Here is an 18,219-nt window from a genome sequence, read left to right as displayed (position 1 = left end):
TTGCTAATTCATGATCTTATACAGGTCTTTGTGTGTATAAAGCGATACTTGTGTGCATGATTTAGTCATTGTAAGAACTTTTAATTTGTATTTTCAAAGATTCATAGCTATTTTGCATTTTCTTGCTTACTGATATATTCACCTGATATTAAAATGCTATTTCTCAGATTAACCTTTTCTAAGCATACCTCTTTTGATGTAAAGGGCTTTTATTATTTAATTGATTTATTTCAACTTCGATTTGATGCTTCGACCTTATAAACTCGTATATCATCACCGAGTTTGGCTGTAGACAATCTGCAGTCCAGCGCGTAATTCTTTCTCTCTTCCTTTAATACATCCTTGTTTGGACAAACAAAATTTATCATGTTAATATCAGACTTTGTCATTGATTTATTGTCACTGTCTCCATGCTCAATTGTTCCTGAAAACACCTTGTATCCTCCCATGAATCGCAGAAACTTAGATTTAAACAGCGCCTGTCCGACTGTCCAAAACTGTCTCACTTCAGGAGTGTATCTCATTAGCCGCACATCTTCTAGGCTTGAAAACTTTATGACATCTAGAAACAACTGGGCCGCAATGTGCTTTACACTAAAATCTCCAGAGTCAATCAAATGAAAGAAATTCATCCATTCATGTAAACGACCACAATCAGCTAAATGAGCGGTAACAGACGGCAATAACGTTTTAAAGATGTTTTTCACAATTATTTCTAGCGGACAGAATTTTTTGTAACTTTGCATATTTATAGATTGATGTATAACAAGTTAAAATAAAAAATAAAAATAGTAGGTACCCGTGCTTCTTTTTTCAATATTCAAAGTTTATTAAGAACACCAAATCGGTATTTTTGTCTGAAGAAACAGTACATACATGTCATAATAAAACTACTGCAAACAATTATTTATTCGAAGTTTCACTCTGATGTTACTGTTTATGCATCCGAATTTATAACACCACTATAACTATGCATAAAATATCAACATATAGATATATTAACTCAGAAAAATTACTCTTGACAGATGTTGAAAGTATCTGAAACTGAGAAAAACACGAAGTATTTCTTAATGATATGAAAAATCTAGCGGACAGAATTTTTCCGTATTTTATATTATGTAAGCTAGAACTAAGACAAAAAAATCTAAACCAAAAAAATAATATCAACCCGTGCTTGTTTTCAAGAAAAATTAAAAAATAGTCACTCCACCCACAAAAGTATTTTTTCATTACCCCACCCACCTAAAAATTATGAACATTTTTTTCTTACAAAACAAATTGCACAATGTTATTATCAGTTCCTTAACCAATATTCTTACTCACATGCGGAATAATGCTCCTTTAAGGTTGCATGCCTCTATGTCAAATACTTTTTGAGATACGTGCTACACAAGCTTTCACATCCCATTTACGTATATATTTGACCACGTCAAGGGACATAAATCTGTTTTTATTGAGTGAAACCTCAAATAAAAGCACTGGTACACAACTTTGCATGCTGAATTTAATTCTTGTGTGGTTTCATGACTCTTGGCGCATATAATTTTGAGGTACATGCGACACAAATGTTTAGACCCTTTATGTACAATTGGACTATCAAGGGCCATAACTCTGGTCTTACTAGGTGAAAGACGGAATGGGGCACAAAAAGTATAACAACATTTTTAGGAAGTCACATTTAAACTTGAAGGAGATATATCTACGTTAAGATTTTCTGGAATTTTATTTGACTTGGAGTCGGCTGCATCATTACTGGACGAAATAGTTTACTTTCAAATTGGCTGTCCACAATGTATTCGATTCGAGCACTTCCTACAACTACTCCAATAAAGCACCATCATTTTTAAAGGTAAAATATGGATGCACGACCTATATTGTCAGTACATACGATATATTTTGCGCGAGTGCGCTACATATCCGACAATTATGCACTTTTGGCGGCGAATTCTGAACTTTACAGTGGATATCGCTTGCTGCGCGATTGAGCTGCGCACAAAATATTGTGATGAACTCCTTTAAGTTGCTGAACTACCATTTGTACAGTTTGTGTGTCCGCCATTACGTCATCAGGGATGTCATTTGCATTTTCCATTAGTTCATACTCCTCAATGTTGGGCTCTGAATCCGAATATAACACTGTGGTGTCCAACAGTTCCGATAAATCAGCAACTGAATCGGTTGCCTCAGTTGAAGATAAGTTTTCGACATGTTCTTGGTCGACTTCTAATTGTGAATATAATTGACGATGAACTGATTTTGATGGTGTGTTGATTTTGTGTAGTTTTCGAACTGGGCTGTCGCTGGCTGAAGATTTGGTAGGTACTATCATTTTCCCAGATTGGGGATCAAAACTGATTTCTTTGCCAGTAACATTAGACCCCAATACATTGTATGTCCTTTGGCGATTACTCCTCCCGTCAATCGACTTCCACATGTAGGACACCTTTTCTGCCGGGTGATCCTCAACACAATGACACACTGTGTCTTTTATGTTCTCAAATGTAGAGTCACAATTGCTGCACATAAGATTCTGAAAAAAAAGAAAATCGACTTTGTAACAAAACACATACTATTTTGTTGTACTTCGTATGAAAACCTAGACACACTCTGTGCGAAACACAGACACAAAAAATGATGTATATTGCCGATTTTAATAATGTTTTCGTAATAACAGAGACATCTTATTGTAGCAGGAACAAATATTCACTGATATCTCGACAAGTGACTCTTTCTTTGATTATTTTATCTTACTTTTATACCGTTTTGCAAATAAACAAGGATTTTTATGTAACACATAGTAATTGAACACTAATAAACACTAAAATATTTAAGAAAAAACAAAATGTCGCATATACGCATACCCAAACATAATATACACATTAACTCACCATTTCTCTGTAACTATCCAAAGATCCACACCGAAAAAAAGCAAAATATATCAAAATTTGTAAACCGCATATGCATGCCACGCTAGATGTAAACAAATACTCACAACGAAACCATTACCTGTCTTCGTAACGAAACGGCTCGCGGTTTGACATCGTCAGCCACCAGTGCTTGTGTATGCGATAGAGACTGTATTTTTCAATTGATTTTCATGAAATTTGGTCAGAATGATAGCCTTGATGAAGTTAAGGTCTAGTTTGAATATGGGTCATCTGGGGTAAAAAAAAATGTTTTGTATGTGATAGAGGCTGTATTTTTCAATTGAGGTTCATGAAATTTGGTCAGAATGATTGCCTTGATCAAATCTAGGTCAATTTCGAATGTAGGTCATTTTGGCTCAAAAACTAGGTAACTAGGTCACAATTTCAAATTGAAGAAAATACTTGTTTACACTTAAGAGACATTTTTGGTCCAATCTTAATGAAAGTTGGTCAGAATATTTGTTTCCATGAAATCACTAGGTCAAACATGTTTACACTGTTATGGTGTGTTTCTCAGGTGAGTGACCTAGGGCCATCTTAGCCCTCTTATTTATGCATTGTTGTATATTCAAATAACTCTGCATAAATATTCATCAGGACAAGACATTGTGTTATGTGCAAAATGCCAAGTTCACACGCATTCAAGTTAACTTCCTTTTGATAAAGTGCAATACATGTGATTTTAGCTCATCTGATTTTTTGGAAAAAAAAAAAAGAATGATGAGTTATTGTCGTCACTGGATCGGCGTCGACGTTGGTGTCGGCATTGGCATTGCCTGGTTAAGTCTTATGTTTAGGTAGTGTAGAAACAGTTGTTAGAACTGCTAGTTGCAGACTCATCAGTCTAGAACCATCTTTCAACAAGTGTTTCACCCTGTTACTATCCTGATGGTGGGGCCAACAGTGTTGATCAGGCACTGCTTGTCTGTGGTAGCTGCCTTTCGGCATAACCAGAGCCAAGTGGATGCTCTCTCGGCAGCTTTTTCTACAGCATGGGCTGTGGCTTTCCTTACTTTCCCTTTGAAGCCCAATGTGCCAAGCATTCTTCATAGTGACTGGGCTGGGAATCTTCTGCAGCCAACTTCTACCGGGAATAATTGTGTTTTTCATCCCACTTTGTTGCAGGTATCTGCCAGGTCTTGGTACTTGGCTGACTTTCGTTCACTTTTCAGGCCAGCTTTTCTCCTAGACTATCAAAGCTATAGCTTTAAAACCTGCAATGCTTGTTCACCATCAAGAAACATAACTCCATCCTGCTTTTTGCAGAAGTATGGCCCCTTTTGGACTTAGAAAATCAGATTTTTAGCTCGACTATTCAAAGAATAGTCTAGCTATTCTACTCACCCTGGCGTCGGCGTCGGCGTCGGCGTCACACCTTGGTTAAGTTTTTGCATGCAAGTACATAAAGCCATCAATTAAAGGCATATAGCTTTGTAACTTATTTATTCTTTTTCTAGGTCAATTACCAACCTCACTGGGTCAAGTCCCATAATTCTGACATGTATTTTAAGCAAATTATGCCCCCTTTTGGACTTAGAAAATTTTGGTTAAAGTTTTACATGCAAGTTACTATCTCCAAAACTAATGCAGATATTGATTTGAAACTTCACAAGTGTCTTCGGGGTTATAAAACTAGTTGATGGCAGCAAGTCCCATAACTCTGACTTTCATTTTGGCCAAATTATGCCCCCTTTTGGACTTAGAAAATTCTGGTTATAGTTTTGCGTGCAAGTACATACAGCTATTTGTAAAAGGCATATAGATTTGAAACTTATTTATTCTTTTTCTAGGTCAATTACCAACCTCACTGGGTCAAGTCCCATAATTCTGACATGTATTTTAAGCAAATTATGCCCCCTTTAAGACTTAGAAAATTTTGGTTAAAGTTTTACATGCAAGTTATTATCTCCAAAGCTGATGCAGATATTGATTTGAAACTTCACATGTGTCTTTGGGGTTATAAAACTAGTTGATAGCAGCAAGTCCCATAACTCTGACCTTCATTTTGGCCAAATTATGCCCCCTTTTGGACTTAGCAAATTCTGGTTAAAGTTTTGTGTGCAAGTACATACAGCTATTACTAAAAGGCATATAGATTTGAAACTTATTTTTTCTTTTTCTAGATCAATTACTAACCTCACTGGATCAAGTCCCATAACTCTGGCATGTATTTTGGGCAAATTATGCTCCCTTTTGGACTTCGAAAATTCTGGTTAAAGTTTTACATGCGAGTTTCTATCTCCAAAACTAATGCAGATATTGAATTGAAACTTCATATGTGCCTTCGGGGTTATAAAACTAGTTGATAGCAGCAAGTCCCATAACTGATATGCATTTTGGTCAAATTATTCCCCCTTTTGAACTTAAAACTCTTTTGATATTTAACTTTTTGGGTAATATTTTCCTGCTTCTGGGACAATATTTCGAATAGTCGAGCTTGGCTGTCTTACGGACAGCTCTTGTTTGGTTAAGTTTTGTGTTTAGGACTATCAAAGCTATAGCTTTAAAACTTAAAACACTTGTTCACCATCAATAGCTGACTGTGTATAACTAGAAACATAACTCTATCCTGCTTTTTGCAAGAATTATGACCCCTTTGGACTTAGAAAATATCAGATTTCTTGGTTAAGTTTTGCATTTAGGTCAACTTTTCTCCTTAACGGTCAAAGCTATTGCTTTAAAACTTAGAGCAGTTATTTGCCATTAAAAGCTAACTCTGCACAGCAAGTACCGTAACTCTACATTGCTTTTTGCAAGAATTATGACCCCTTTGGTCATAGAAAATATCAGATTTCTTGGTTAAGTTTTGCATTTAGGTCAACTTTTCTCCTTATCGGTCAAAGCTATTGCTTTAAAACTTGGAAGAGTTATTTGCCATTAAAAGCCAACTCTGCACAGCAAGCATCTTAACTCTACATTGCTTTTTGCAAGAATTATGGCCCCTTTTGGAGTTAGAAAACCATGGGTTGGACAATATTTCTATCATACTGAGACAAAAATATCAGATGTCACTTGAATGGTTTCCTCACATGAAAAAACTACTTGGCCACAGAGGCCCCAAGTTATCTCTTTCACTGTATGAAGAATTTAGAAATAGGCCAATGGTTACAACAGTTTATGTATTTGATTGAGATAATTTACCAGACTAGTAAAACTACAATAAAATTCCATATTTTTTATGGACTTTTTATTTGTGAAAAATCAAAGAGTATGTTTAGGAACTGGAATTCCAAGCCCTATATAATACATTGTGATTTGATTTTTCAGGGCTCTGATCAGTTAGCTGGAATGCAACCTTGTCCATCTGTTATACTGGACACAGAAACTTCTCGAACACCAGAGGTACCACCAAGCCTAGTTGGAATCATGGGCACAAATCTCCAGCAGGCAGGAATAAATAGAGATCCACCATTCAAAAGCAGAGGTGTGATTGTTGGTAATGAGCAGTCAGTGACTGAAGACTTTACTAGGGTTGGTCAGCATAGTATAAATCCAAGTGGGAAATCAGCATCATCTTGTCATCAAGCAAACATTCCTACTCAGATATTAGAGTTCACGTCTGCTCAGCTGCCTCTGGCAAACATGATAGAGAAATCAGGTAGTTTTATTGCTCAGAGTAATACATTATTTTTGTTTCAATTGAAGAATTTTGACGTAGCTAGTCAGTAGTCATGTAGGTTATGAATAAATTATTGGTAGCTGAATAATAAAATTAAACTGATTTTATTTCATCTGTACAGTTAAATGAAAGAAAACTTTAACACAAATTATTTTAGCTATAAATAGATATCAAAAATTGATTAATAATGACATTATTATATCGCAAGATACAAAGTACATGTATATAAGATTGTATTGAAGTCATGCATGTCAGTTGTTCTGTCCATCTGTCCATAATTTGTGTTTGCTCTTTAACTTCTGAAGGGATTATTTTCATAAAAGCAGCATCAGTTGTCAACCTCATTGAGACATCATGCAGAGCACATAACCTGGGTCCAAGGTCACACTTGGAGGTTAAAGGTTAAATTGTGTAACTTTTTGTTCCCTCATTATTGTTGAAACAGTTTGAAGGAATTTCTTAAAACTAATTGATATCAATTGTTAACCTCACAAAGATAATGTGCAGAGAGCACAACCCATGTCAGCAGGACTAAGGTCAAGGTTGTACTTAAAGGTTCAAGATCGGTAGCATAACGTCATTTCTGCTCCATGTTTTATTAACCATTGAGAAGATTTTGATTACCCTATCATAGATTGTTAACCTTATCAAGAGTGCATGCATAGTATGACCTGTGTAGCTAACTTCATGTTCAAGGTCACACTTAGACGTCAAAGATAAAATAACATAAATTTGTGTCCAAAGTTCATGTCCCGTCTGTAGAATGTCCATGGACAAGCAAGGTTTTCCATGGAAAGTGCATGGAATTCAATGGAAAGTGCATGGAATTCCATGGAAAGTATGCTGTTGACACTGGAAAGTGTAAATCCCTGGAAGTGTTCCAAGGAAAAGTGTCCTGTATTCCAGGAAAACACTGGAAATTTTCCAGACATACAGAAATATGCATGGAAAATGTCCCTTAACTAAAAATATATATGGAAAAATTCCCTGGACACTGTAGCATTTGCAAATATACATGTATGTAGCTGGTAACACCTGGACATTCCAATAAAGATAAAGAACCAATAAAAATGCAGTCTACTTGTGACCTAACAAATATAGTCCCAATTTTTCTGTTCGTTTTCCTGTGATCTTTGCAAATTCTGTGAGCTAAAAGATGGTCAGATTCACTCTTGTATTGTATATACATATCTGTTTTCATAACATTCTGGGTATTCACATCAGTAACTAATTGTACTGAAGAAAATTGCTCATGAATACCAAAAATTTGAATGTAAACAGGAAGTGCTTTGTTCTTATTGTTAGAGGCACATGGAAATGGAGCTATCTAACTGGAAACTCTAAAATGCTTTTAGGGCACCTGAGGTAAAAACATTATACTTTCTAATTTCAAATGTAATTTAAACCTATAATATATCACAGGACTAGGAAATTATAGGTTGAAGCAGGAACTCTATTCATCTCAATGGCATAAACTTTCATCTGGTTAAAGGTAATTTCTGTTCAGGTATGTGTGAATGATAGATAATAAATATACTTCTCTAGCAACAGTTTATCTAATACTTGATGACATATTCAGTACATAATTTAGGTAATTAGAACTTAAATCACTTTGAACCACTGACTTAATTGCATTTTAAATGTTATAATTTTACCTTTCAAATAAAAGTGTGTGCATATAAAGTTTTATAAGAAGTATGTCCTCAACACATATGTATGAATCTATATGGTCAGAGAAATTCGAGTGCTTCAATGAACATGCTATAGGATGAAAAGATATCACAGACTGACCTGAGACTCAATACAAATTGTGCAAGTGTCGAAGTTTGAACCAAGAAATTTATCATTATAAATCTTTTGTTTCTGACTGAGCTACTAACAACATGATTTTTCAGTAAGAAACTTGGTGTATCAGGGAATATTTCCAGGTGTACCAGGGAATATTTCCAGGGATACCAGGGAATATTTCCAGGTGTACCAGGGAATATTTGCAGGGATAACAGGGAATATTTCCAGGTGTATCAGTGAATATTTGCAGGGATAACAGGGGTGTACCAGGGAATATTTCCAGGGATACTATGGAATATTTCCAGAAACATTAACAGACTAAACCTTTCAAATTGTCCATGGAACACTCGATTTTTTGCCATGGAAATCTGTTCCAATACTCCATGGAATAATTCCATGTACTTCTCCATGGAAATCCCTGGACATTCTACAGACGGGGTTCAAAGTCACACTTAGACGTCAAAGATAAATACACTCGAAACCCATTATAACGCTACTCAGTATACCGCGGTATTCGTTATAACACTGTATGGTCTTGGCTTCCAAATTTTAGAGCGTAAAAAAAATAAAAAATCAAAAAAAAAGAAAAAGAAAAAATCCCCGGATGATATTTAATTTGATCATAACCAGCGTTAAAACTACATGTACCTGTGTACATTAACACCTTTCCATGACATCTGTGACAAAAATCAATAATCGTCTGCTAGCTTACTTTTTTGTGTATCGCCTTTGTTAAAGTAAGTTTCAATACATGTAGACCTGGGACAATTAGGCAATCAGTACCGTGTCAAAATTAAATTGTTTGCATTAACAAGCGTGGAAGATCGGTCAGTCAACTATCAGACCGTTTAAGTTTGCACCAATTAAGCAGATGACATTAACACTCAGTGAATAAAAATCGAACAACAGGCCCAGTTTTGTAATAAAATGCAGCCGTTTTTCAAAATCATCATTCTCAGTTCATCGGAATTTGCGAAGATTCGACGCACTGAAAGCCATATTGAGAATGTTCTCCCTTTTTAATATCGTATATTAACGACGGCAATTTAACAATTTTCTATCTTATTTATCGATTTTCTTCATGTATTCAAAATTTTTTTTTTTTTTAAGACGGTCCGCGTTTTTTCTCTTTTAGTTACATAAACCCCCAGTGCAATTGCATTGCGTATGTAATTCTCATGACAGCGCACTCTATTTCTTATTAACATAAAACAGCGTCCAAAATACGTCTAATACATTACCGATATTTACCGCTGATACCATCAACCCGCGTTATAAATTTAACCCCGCTAGATCCACGGGTCTCAAACCTTGGACCCCGATGACAGCGTTATAACGGGGTCCCAGTGTAACATAAATTTGTGTCCAGAAGGATTTTCACAAAATTAGCATGAATTGTTTACCTAATGCAGACAACATGCAAAGTGCACAACCAAGAATATAATATCCAAGTCAGTGTCAGACTTAGAGGTCAAAGATCAAATAGCTTTGATTTGTGTCCACTCCATATTTTCTTAACCACTGGAAGGATTATCATAAAACTAGCAATTATTGTAAACCTTATCAAGACTGCTTGCAGGATAAGAACCCAAGTCACCATGTCCAAGGTCAAGGTCACACTCAAAGGTCAAAGATCATAATCATAACATTTTACTTTCCCTGTATCAAAGCTGTATATGAAGTATTGATCACCTTTAGTGATAACTCAAGTTTTTTCAGAAGATACATTGTCACAGAGAAGCGATGTGTCAAAGTCAACAAGTGGTTACTCTTCCTTGCTATCGCAGACAGATGCCCCCCTTCGACAAGATGAGGTGGGCAACAAAAGAAAAGCCATAGATCAGGATACACTAGGTGGGATCTTGTTTCAAAAGCAGCAAACAGAAAAAAGGCAAAGATGTAATTAGAATTGATTTGTTATTTTATAGCCAAGTTTTCAAGTTTTCAATATTAAATCTTTATTAGTTGCATTTTATTTGATATCCATATGACACCTGACCACAAAAGAAACTGAATTTGCAGCGAGGGTGGTGTTGAAAATCATTTGTAATCATCTCCAAATATTAGTTTTCAGCACGAAACCGAAAACAGGAAATACAAACACCAAACTCAGATTGCAGTATTTGACTGTAACTCTTATGAGAATCTGTACATACACAAAAAAAATAACTTAAAAAAAAAATCCAGGTCATTTCATTTCTTCTTTTGACACTTCCTGTTCTTAGTTAAGTGGTTTGAAAATAGTCTAAGTGTAGCCTCAACAGTTGATCAACAGTTGAGGCTGCATCATGAATTTTAGAAGTAAATAAACTTCACTTCCTTAACCAGCAAAGTGCCTCATATGAAACTGGGAGAAATCAGGGTACAGAGCCAGTTTCATTTGTTTCTGGGTTGGCCAGATTTGTATTCATGGCAATGATATTGCATGTGTCAAGCCCTGTACACATGGTGGCAAAAACTCTTCATTTAGCAATAAATTTTGTTTCTATGGAAGCATGAAAGTGCCAAAATCATAATTATGCTGTAATGCTTTATACGTGTCTAAAGAATATACAATATATTTTGATCAAATGTGGAATGCAATGTGCATAAATTTGTCTGTCCTTGTGGCTGTTACAACAGGCATGTAGAATGTTTGCAATATCTTCTGCTCATTCAATTGTAGTGTTGAAAGGTATTAGCTTTTTTTGGGACATTGTGAAGTGAAGATGATATTTGTTAAGTAAGTTACATGTGCATGTTTGGTTTTTCAGTGCATAGAGGGAGTGCAAGCATTCAGAGCTTTTCAAGGCATTTCAGTGACACACTTATGAATAAGCCTTTTGCATCTCCAATGAGCCCTAGACCAGCTTTTAATACTTCCCAGTTTCGTTCTCCTTTCAGTGTGAGTATTCTTTACTTTACGAGCTGTGTGAAGCATGTTTGCTGCCAATCAGTTACTTTTAATGCCCCCAGGCAAAGAGTGATTGAAATGTCAGTTGTTTGTCCGTCATCCTATATTGCCTACAGCACACATTTTGACCCGATTTAGTTCATACATATTCAAACACAACAATCCTTATTGCAAGACATACAAACTGACATATACATAAATGACCTTGACCCTCATATGACCTTCATCTTTACACTTATTTGTAATAGACATTTTTGATCCTACAGCCCACATAAATGACCCAATTTAGTTCATTCTCACAATCAACAAGTCTTGTGGCAAGACCTGTAAACTGACCTATATATAAATGACCTTGACTCTTATATGATTTTCACCTTCAAACTTTTCATAAACAACATTGATCCAATTTAGTTCATATTCGCACTCAACACTCCTTGTGGCAGACCTACAAACTGACCTCTATATAGATGACCTTGACCTTCATCCATTTGAATGAACTAGATTGCCTACAGCCCACAACAGTTCTTGTGGCAAGATCTACAAACTGACCTATATATAAATGACCTTGACACTAATGACCTTAACCTTTAAACTTGAAACCTTAATAAACCACAATTTTATTCCTACAGCCTACATAAATGACCCAATTTCGTACATACTCACACTCAACAAACCATGTGGCAAGACCTACAAAGTTACAGACTGACCCATATATAGATGACCTTGACTTTCATCAGGTATTCACCTTTAAACTTAAACCTCAGAAAACAATATTTTTTGCTCATACACCTGGGGACATGATTTTGCATTTTGAAAACACAGTTCCTTATTGTGTAGTGTTTTTGTTATTAGCTCACCTGTCACATAGTGACAAGGTGAGCTTTTGTGATCACCCTTCGTCCGTCGTCCGTCGTCAGTCTGTGCGTCCGTCCGTGCGTGCGTCAACAATTTCGTGTCTGCACGATAGTGGTTTCATTTATGATTTTATTTTAACCAAACTTGCACACAACTTGTATCACCATAAGATCTCGGTTCCTTTCTTGAACTGGCTAGATCCCATTATGGGTTCCAGAGTTATGGCCCCTGAAAGGGCCAAAATTAGCTATTTTGACCTTGTCTGCACAATAGCAGCTTCATTTATGATTTGATTTTAACCAAATTTGCACATAACTTGTATCACCATAAGATCTTGGTTCCTTTTTTGAACTGGCCAGATTCCTGTATGGGTTTCAGAGTGATGGCCCCCGAAAGGGCCAAAATTAGGTATTTTGACCTTGTCTGCACAATAGCAGCTTCATTTATGATTTGAATTGAATCAAACTTGCACAAAACTTGTGTCACCATAAGATCTTGGTTTCTTTCTTGATCTGGCAAGATCCCACAATGGGTTCCAGAGTTATGGCCCCTGAAAGGGCCAAAATTAGCTATTTTGACCTTGTCTGCACAACAGCAACTTCATTTACTATTTGATTTTAACTTATCTTGCACACAACTTGTATCACCACAAGATCTTGGTTCCTTCCTTGAACTGGCGAGATTCCGTTATGGATTCCAGAGTTATGGCCCCTTAAAGGTCCAAAATTGGCTATTTTGGCTTTTGCAGCCATATAGAGACTTCCTTTATGGTTTTATTTGATACAAACTTCCAAAATATCTTCAACAACAATAAATCTTGGATTCCATGACAAATCAGATCCAATCGTAGGTTCCAGAGTTTTTTTTATATCTGATTACCTCCCCTGATTGTAATCAAAATGGATTTATATCGGTAAGTACTTATAGGACTTATTTGAAATTTCATTATTGTTATTAGTTGGACTGAGACAATCAGGGTAGATAACTTTGGACTGATTTTATGTCAAATTACCTCCCTTTATTTCAAATTAAAATGGGTATATCTCCATAACTCATGGAGATACTGATCTGAAATTTTATTTATGTCAACAGATTTATTTGGCAGATCCTTCTTTTGTTCACTTACAATATATTTTTTTTTTTAATTACTTCCCTTTTACGTTACTATAAATAGCTTATTTTTAGTAACTTTTTTATTATTGGCCGTAGGGAAAAACCGAGACCACTTTTCTGTGGTACAACATGGATGGTACCTCCAATTTTTAGGTGTATTTTGACATATCTATACCTTGTAAGAATTTTTTTTTCTTTTTGGTAAAATTTCTCCCCTTTGTTGTTCCTGTCCTTTGGACTTAGATATTTTTTCTGAGGACCTTCTTGTCCTCAAGTGCAATGATAACAGGTGAGCGATATAGGGCCATCATGGCCCTCTTGTTTGATTTATATTTTCTAAAAATTGCATGTTTTTTTCTTTTTGTCTGTAGAAAGTTTGAAAGTTGTTCTGTTCATGTTGTCTTACTGATGGTCATCTGACATTTAAAACATGTCTTAAATCCACACACTGCAAGAAACTAGGTCAACTGTATTGAAAATACATATATAAGTATACAGAATGTTCTTCTCCAATGTTGAAAGTACATAGCGCCTGGTTAAGAATTTTTCTTGAAAATTTCTTACATGTAAAAATGTGTTACAGAACGAATCATCCCATTTGAGAACAAGCCATCACGAGTCCAGTTTGTACCCAGGGAAAACCAAATTTGGTGGTAATTCATCAGTATCATTCCGATCTCAAAGAAATGTGGATCTCAGTCAGTCACTGCTCAGTCCGGTAAGTCTGGGGCAGACTTAGGGCTGTCCTAGGAAAAAAGGCATCAGAGGGGCAGAACAATTGTGAGTAAAATTGTGTGGATTGGTGGGTGTTGGTTGATGTATTTTTAGCTCATCTGATTTTTTTAGCTCACCTGTCACATAGTGACAGGGTGAGCTTTTGTGATCGCCCTTCGTCCGTCCGTCGTCAGTCCACAATTTCTTGTCTGCACGATAGTGATTTCATTTATGATTTTATTTTAACCAAACTTGCACACAACTTGTATCACCATAAGATCTTGGTTCCTTTCTTGAACTGGGCAGATCCCGTTATGGGTTCCAGAGTTATGGCCCCTGAAAGGGCCAAAATTAGCTATTTTGACCTTGTCTGCACAATAGCAACTTTATTTATGATTTGATTTTTACCAAACTTGCACACAACTTATATCACCATAAGATCTTGGTTCCTTTCTTGAACTGGCCAGATTTCGTTATGGGTTCCAGAGTTATGGCCCCTGAAAGGGTCAAAATTAGCTATTTTGACCTTGTCTGCACAATAGCAGCTTCATTTATGATTTGAATTTAATCAAACTTGCACAAACCTTGTGTTACCATAAGATCTCGTTTCTTTTCTTGAACCAGCAAGATCCCATAATGTGTTTCAGAGTTATGGCCCCTGAAACGGCCAAAATTAGCTATTTTGACCTTGCCTGTGCAATAGCAGCCTCATTTATGATTTGATTTTAACCAAACTTGCACACAGCTTGTATCACCACAAGATCTTGATTCCTTTCTTGAACTGGCCAGAAACCTTTATGGGTTCCAGAGTTATGGCCCCTGATAGGGCTAGAATTAGCTATTTTGACCTTGTCTGCACAATAGCAGCTTCATTTATGATTTGAATTTAATCAAACTTGCACAAAAACTTGTGTCACCATAAGATCTTGGTTCCTTTCTTGAACTGGCCAGATCCCTTAATGGGTTCCAGAGTTATGGCCCCTGAAATGGCCAAAATTAGCTATTTTGACTTTGTCTGCACAATAGCAGCTTCATTTATGATTTGATTTTAACCAAACTTGCACACAACTTGTACCACCATAAGATCTCGATTCCTTTTTATACACCCTAAGAGACGTATTATGTTAGCGCCTCGGTGTCTGTCTGTCTGCCTGTTGGTTAGCAATTTCCCTTCTGCTCTGTAACTCTTGAACCCCTTGAAGGATTTCAAAGAAACCTGACACAAATGTTCACCTCATCAAAATGATGTGCAGAGCGCATGTTTTGGATGGCTCACTTCAAGGTCAAGGTCACTCTTAGGGGTCAAAGGTCATATGACTTTGTTTTGTGTGTATATTGCTCTGCATTTGCGTTGCATTGCAGTGCTCTTGTTTTTATTTGGCAGATCCTTTTGTTCACTTACAGTATTTTTTTTTAATTACTTCCCTTTTATGTTACTATAAATAGCTTATTTAGTAACTTTTTTATTATTGGCCGTAGGGAAAAACCGAGACCACTTTCCTGTGGTACAACATGGATGGTACCTCCAATTTATAAGTGTATTTCGACATATCTATACCTTTAAGAAAATTTCAACTATATTTTCTCATGATTCGTTTGATTGATCTTGATTATGATTTTTTGACCTTCTTGTCCTTAAATGCAATGATGACAGGTGAGTGATATAGGGCCATTATGGCCCTCTTGTTGAGAAAAAAAGAATGATGAGTTATTGTCGTCACTTGATCGGCGTCGGCGTTGCCTGGTTACGTTTTATGTTTAGGTCAACTTTACTCCTAAACTATCAAAGCTATTGTTTAAAACTTGCAACACTTGTTCACCATCGATAGCTGACTCTGTACAGCAAGAAACATAACTCTATCCTGCTTTTTGCAAGAATTATGGCCCCTTTTAGACTTAGAAAATATCAGATTTCTTGGTTAAGTTTTATGTTTAGGTCAACTTTTCTCCTAAACTGTCAAAGCTATTGCTTTGAAACTTGCAACACTTGTTCACCATCAGAAGCTGACTCTGTACAACAAGAAATATAACTCCATCCTACTTTTTTCAAGAATTATAGCCCCTTTTGGACTTAGAAAATCTGATTTCTTGGTTATTTTTAAGTCAGCTTTTCTCCTAAATTATCTAAGCTATTGCTTTAAAACCTGCAACACCTGTTCACCATCCAAAACGGACTCTGTACAGCAAGAAACATAACTCCATCCTGCTTTTTGCAAGAATTATGGCCCCGTTTGGATTTAGAAAATATCAGATTTCTTGGTTAAGTTTTATGTTTAGGTCAACTTTTCTCTTTAACGGTCAAAGCTATTGCTTTAAAACTTTAAGCACTTATTCGCCATTAAAAGCTTACTCTGCAACAAGTTCCAAAACTCTACATTGCTTTTTGCAAAAATTATGGCCCTTTTTGGACTCAGAAAATCATGGTAGGACAATATACAGAGACTAAAAAATCAGATGAGTATCTGCACCCGCAAGGCGGTGCTCTTGTTTCAAATATATTTTGATTGGAAGTAGCATATCTGTATATTCTTATTTTGTTGGCAAGGGCCTTCTAGTCAATGGGTATACCACAGTCATTTCTTAGGATGTGTCTTTCATACTTACTTGAAATTCTTCTAAGATAGTGGTCACACATCTCGTTATCAGTCAATTGATATCAGTACACCGATTTTCCCTTACCATATTAAGTAATGGACAGAACTTACAACATGAAACTCACATACATTCTTCTGACCAAAATTAAAGTACCAGGATTGTCCTATTAAATCATCCAAATTGGGACTAACAAGGAAACTAGTTGAAATTATTTCATGAGATATTCACTGTCATTTAATACAGCATTTAGGAATAAACTGAGAAAATTACAATTGTATGTGTTTCAAATTATGAAACTACATGAATGAAAATTTTCACTTGGAACTAGGAGTGTAGTGTGTGGTTACTAAGATTCAGTTGAACACAGCTTTGAATATCTGTAGTGCAGACTATGTCCTGATACACTGTTACAACTAAGTTACCCATTTCAGTAATTCAGTACAGCAAAGAAACCAAGGGTCATCTGTTTTATATATGGATTTGATCCCGTCTGGCAGATATGCATGACAAGTTATTTATAGGTATATGTTGTACAGTTTATTTACTCCATTCCTCAATTTCAGCTACTTTTTGCACCATCTGCCTCCTGTCAGCATTATTGTAGTATTGTATCATTCACATGTTGTTATCAACCTTTCGTTCATGCTCGGTGTGCAATTTCTGAATCATTGATGCCACTTATAAACTTGTGCCTGAAAAAAAAAAATGATGCCCCTCTACAGTTTACAACTTGAAAAGAGTATCTGTAAGAGTCAGTCCCCATTCTAAATAGAATATGATGACTACTTTTGATGCAGCTATGTCTTCAGTTTTACCATTTTTAGCTCACCTGAACCAACGTTTCAGGGTGAACTGTAAGATAGGCGGATCATCCAGCATCTGACGTCAGATGTCAGTATTTTTTCTTGAACCTCTTCTCCAGTGAAACTGCATGTCAGAATTACACCAGACTTGGTCGGTAGCATCCAGGCAAAGTCCTTCCAGAAGTTTGTTCAAACAGGCCTGCGGCCCCTTTTTACGGGCTGCTAGAGTCAAAAATAGAAAAAAAATTTAAACGACTTCTTCTCATGAACCGCATGATGGATTTTCATCAAACTTGGTCAAACATCATTATAAGGTTTTCTCTCACTTTTATTCAAATCGGGGCACTCTAACCCTTTTAGGGGCTAGCTGCTAGAGATAAACATTGAAATATCTTGAAACAGCTTCTCATGGACCGCCTGATGTATCCTCATCAAACTTAGCCTGTAGCATCATGATAAAGTCCTATTTCAGCTTTGTTCAAATTGGGATACTTGGCTCATTTTAGGGGCCACAAGAACTAAAAATAGAAAAATCAACTGGTTTTTTTTCTCAAAGGAAAAAAACGACTGAGGAAAAAACTGACAGTTACACTGGTACTGTTCTTGTCATTCAACCATTCCTTGTGTTACCTAGTACAGCCTTTGTGTTCATGACTCTCTTCTTATTAATTTGTTTGTAAGTACAAAAATGTATTTTCAACAGGAGATTGTGAAATATAATTTCATTGTATTGTTGAAAAGCTTGATATTGAGTTGATGGGGGTTATCTGACCTTGTCCAGTTCTATTGGATTTGGCATTGAAAAAAAATACAATTGGGATCGTGTTACCTTATTTTGTCAGTCTGCCCCTCTGATGCCTTTCTTACTGGAACAGTCCTTATTATCAGTCAGTAGTATGTACATTAAGTTAG

General features: G+C 36.1%; 1 protein-coding gene across 4 annotated transcripts in view; it reads left to right on the top strand.

Annotated features, from left to right (window-relative positions):
* Nucleotides 1-18,219, top strand: part of LOC123532066 (ankyrin repeat domain-containing protein 12-like) — a 64,488-nt gene that overhangs the window by 28,867 nt on the left and 17,402 nt on the right. For 3 of the 4 annotated variants that reach the window (XM_053518693.1, XM_053518692.1, XM_053518691.1), the window contains exons 9-12: nucleotides 6,195-6,525; nucleotides 10,054-10,233; nucleotides 11,088-11,218; nucleotides 13,779-13,913. In XM_053518693.1, the coding sequence (XP_053374668.1) occupies nucleotides 6,195-6,525; nucleotides 10,054-10,233; nucleotides 11,088-11,218; nucleotides 13,779-13,913 (777 nt within the window). The remainder of the gene's footprint in view (nucleotides 1-6,194; nucleotides 6,526-10,053; nucleotides 10,234-11,087; nucleotides 11,219-13,778; nucleotides 13,914-18,219) is intronic. The other variant, XM_053518694.1, reaches the window with a different exon arrangement.

Source organism: Mercenaria mercenaria, chromosome 11, assembly GCF_021730395.1.
Source record: "Mercenaria mercenaria strain notata chromosome 11, MADL_Memer_1, whole genome shotgun sequence".
NCBI lineage: Eukaryota > Metazoa > Mollusca > Bivalvia > Venerida > Veneridae > Mercenaria > Mercenaria mercenaria.
Note: the sequence above shows the minus strand (reverse complement) of the source record. Positions and strands in the feature narration are given on the sequence as shown.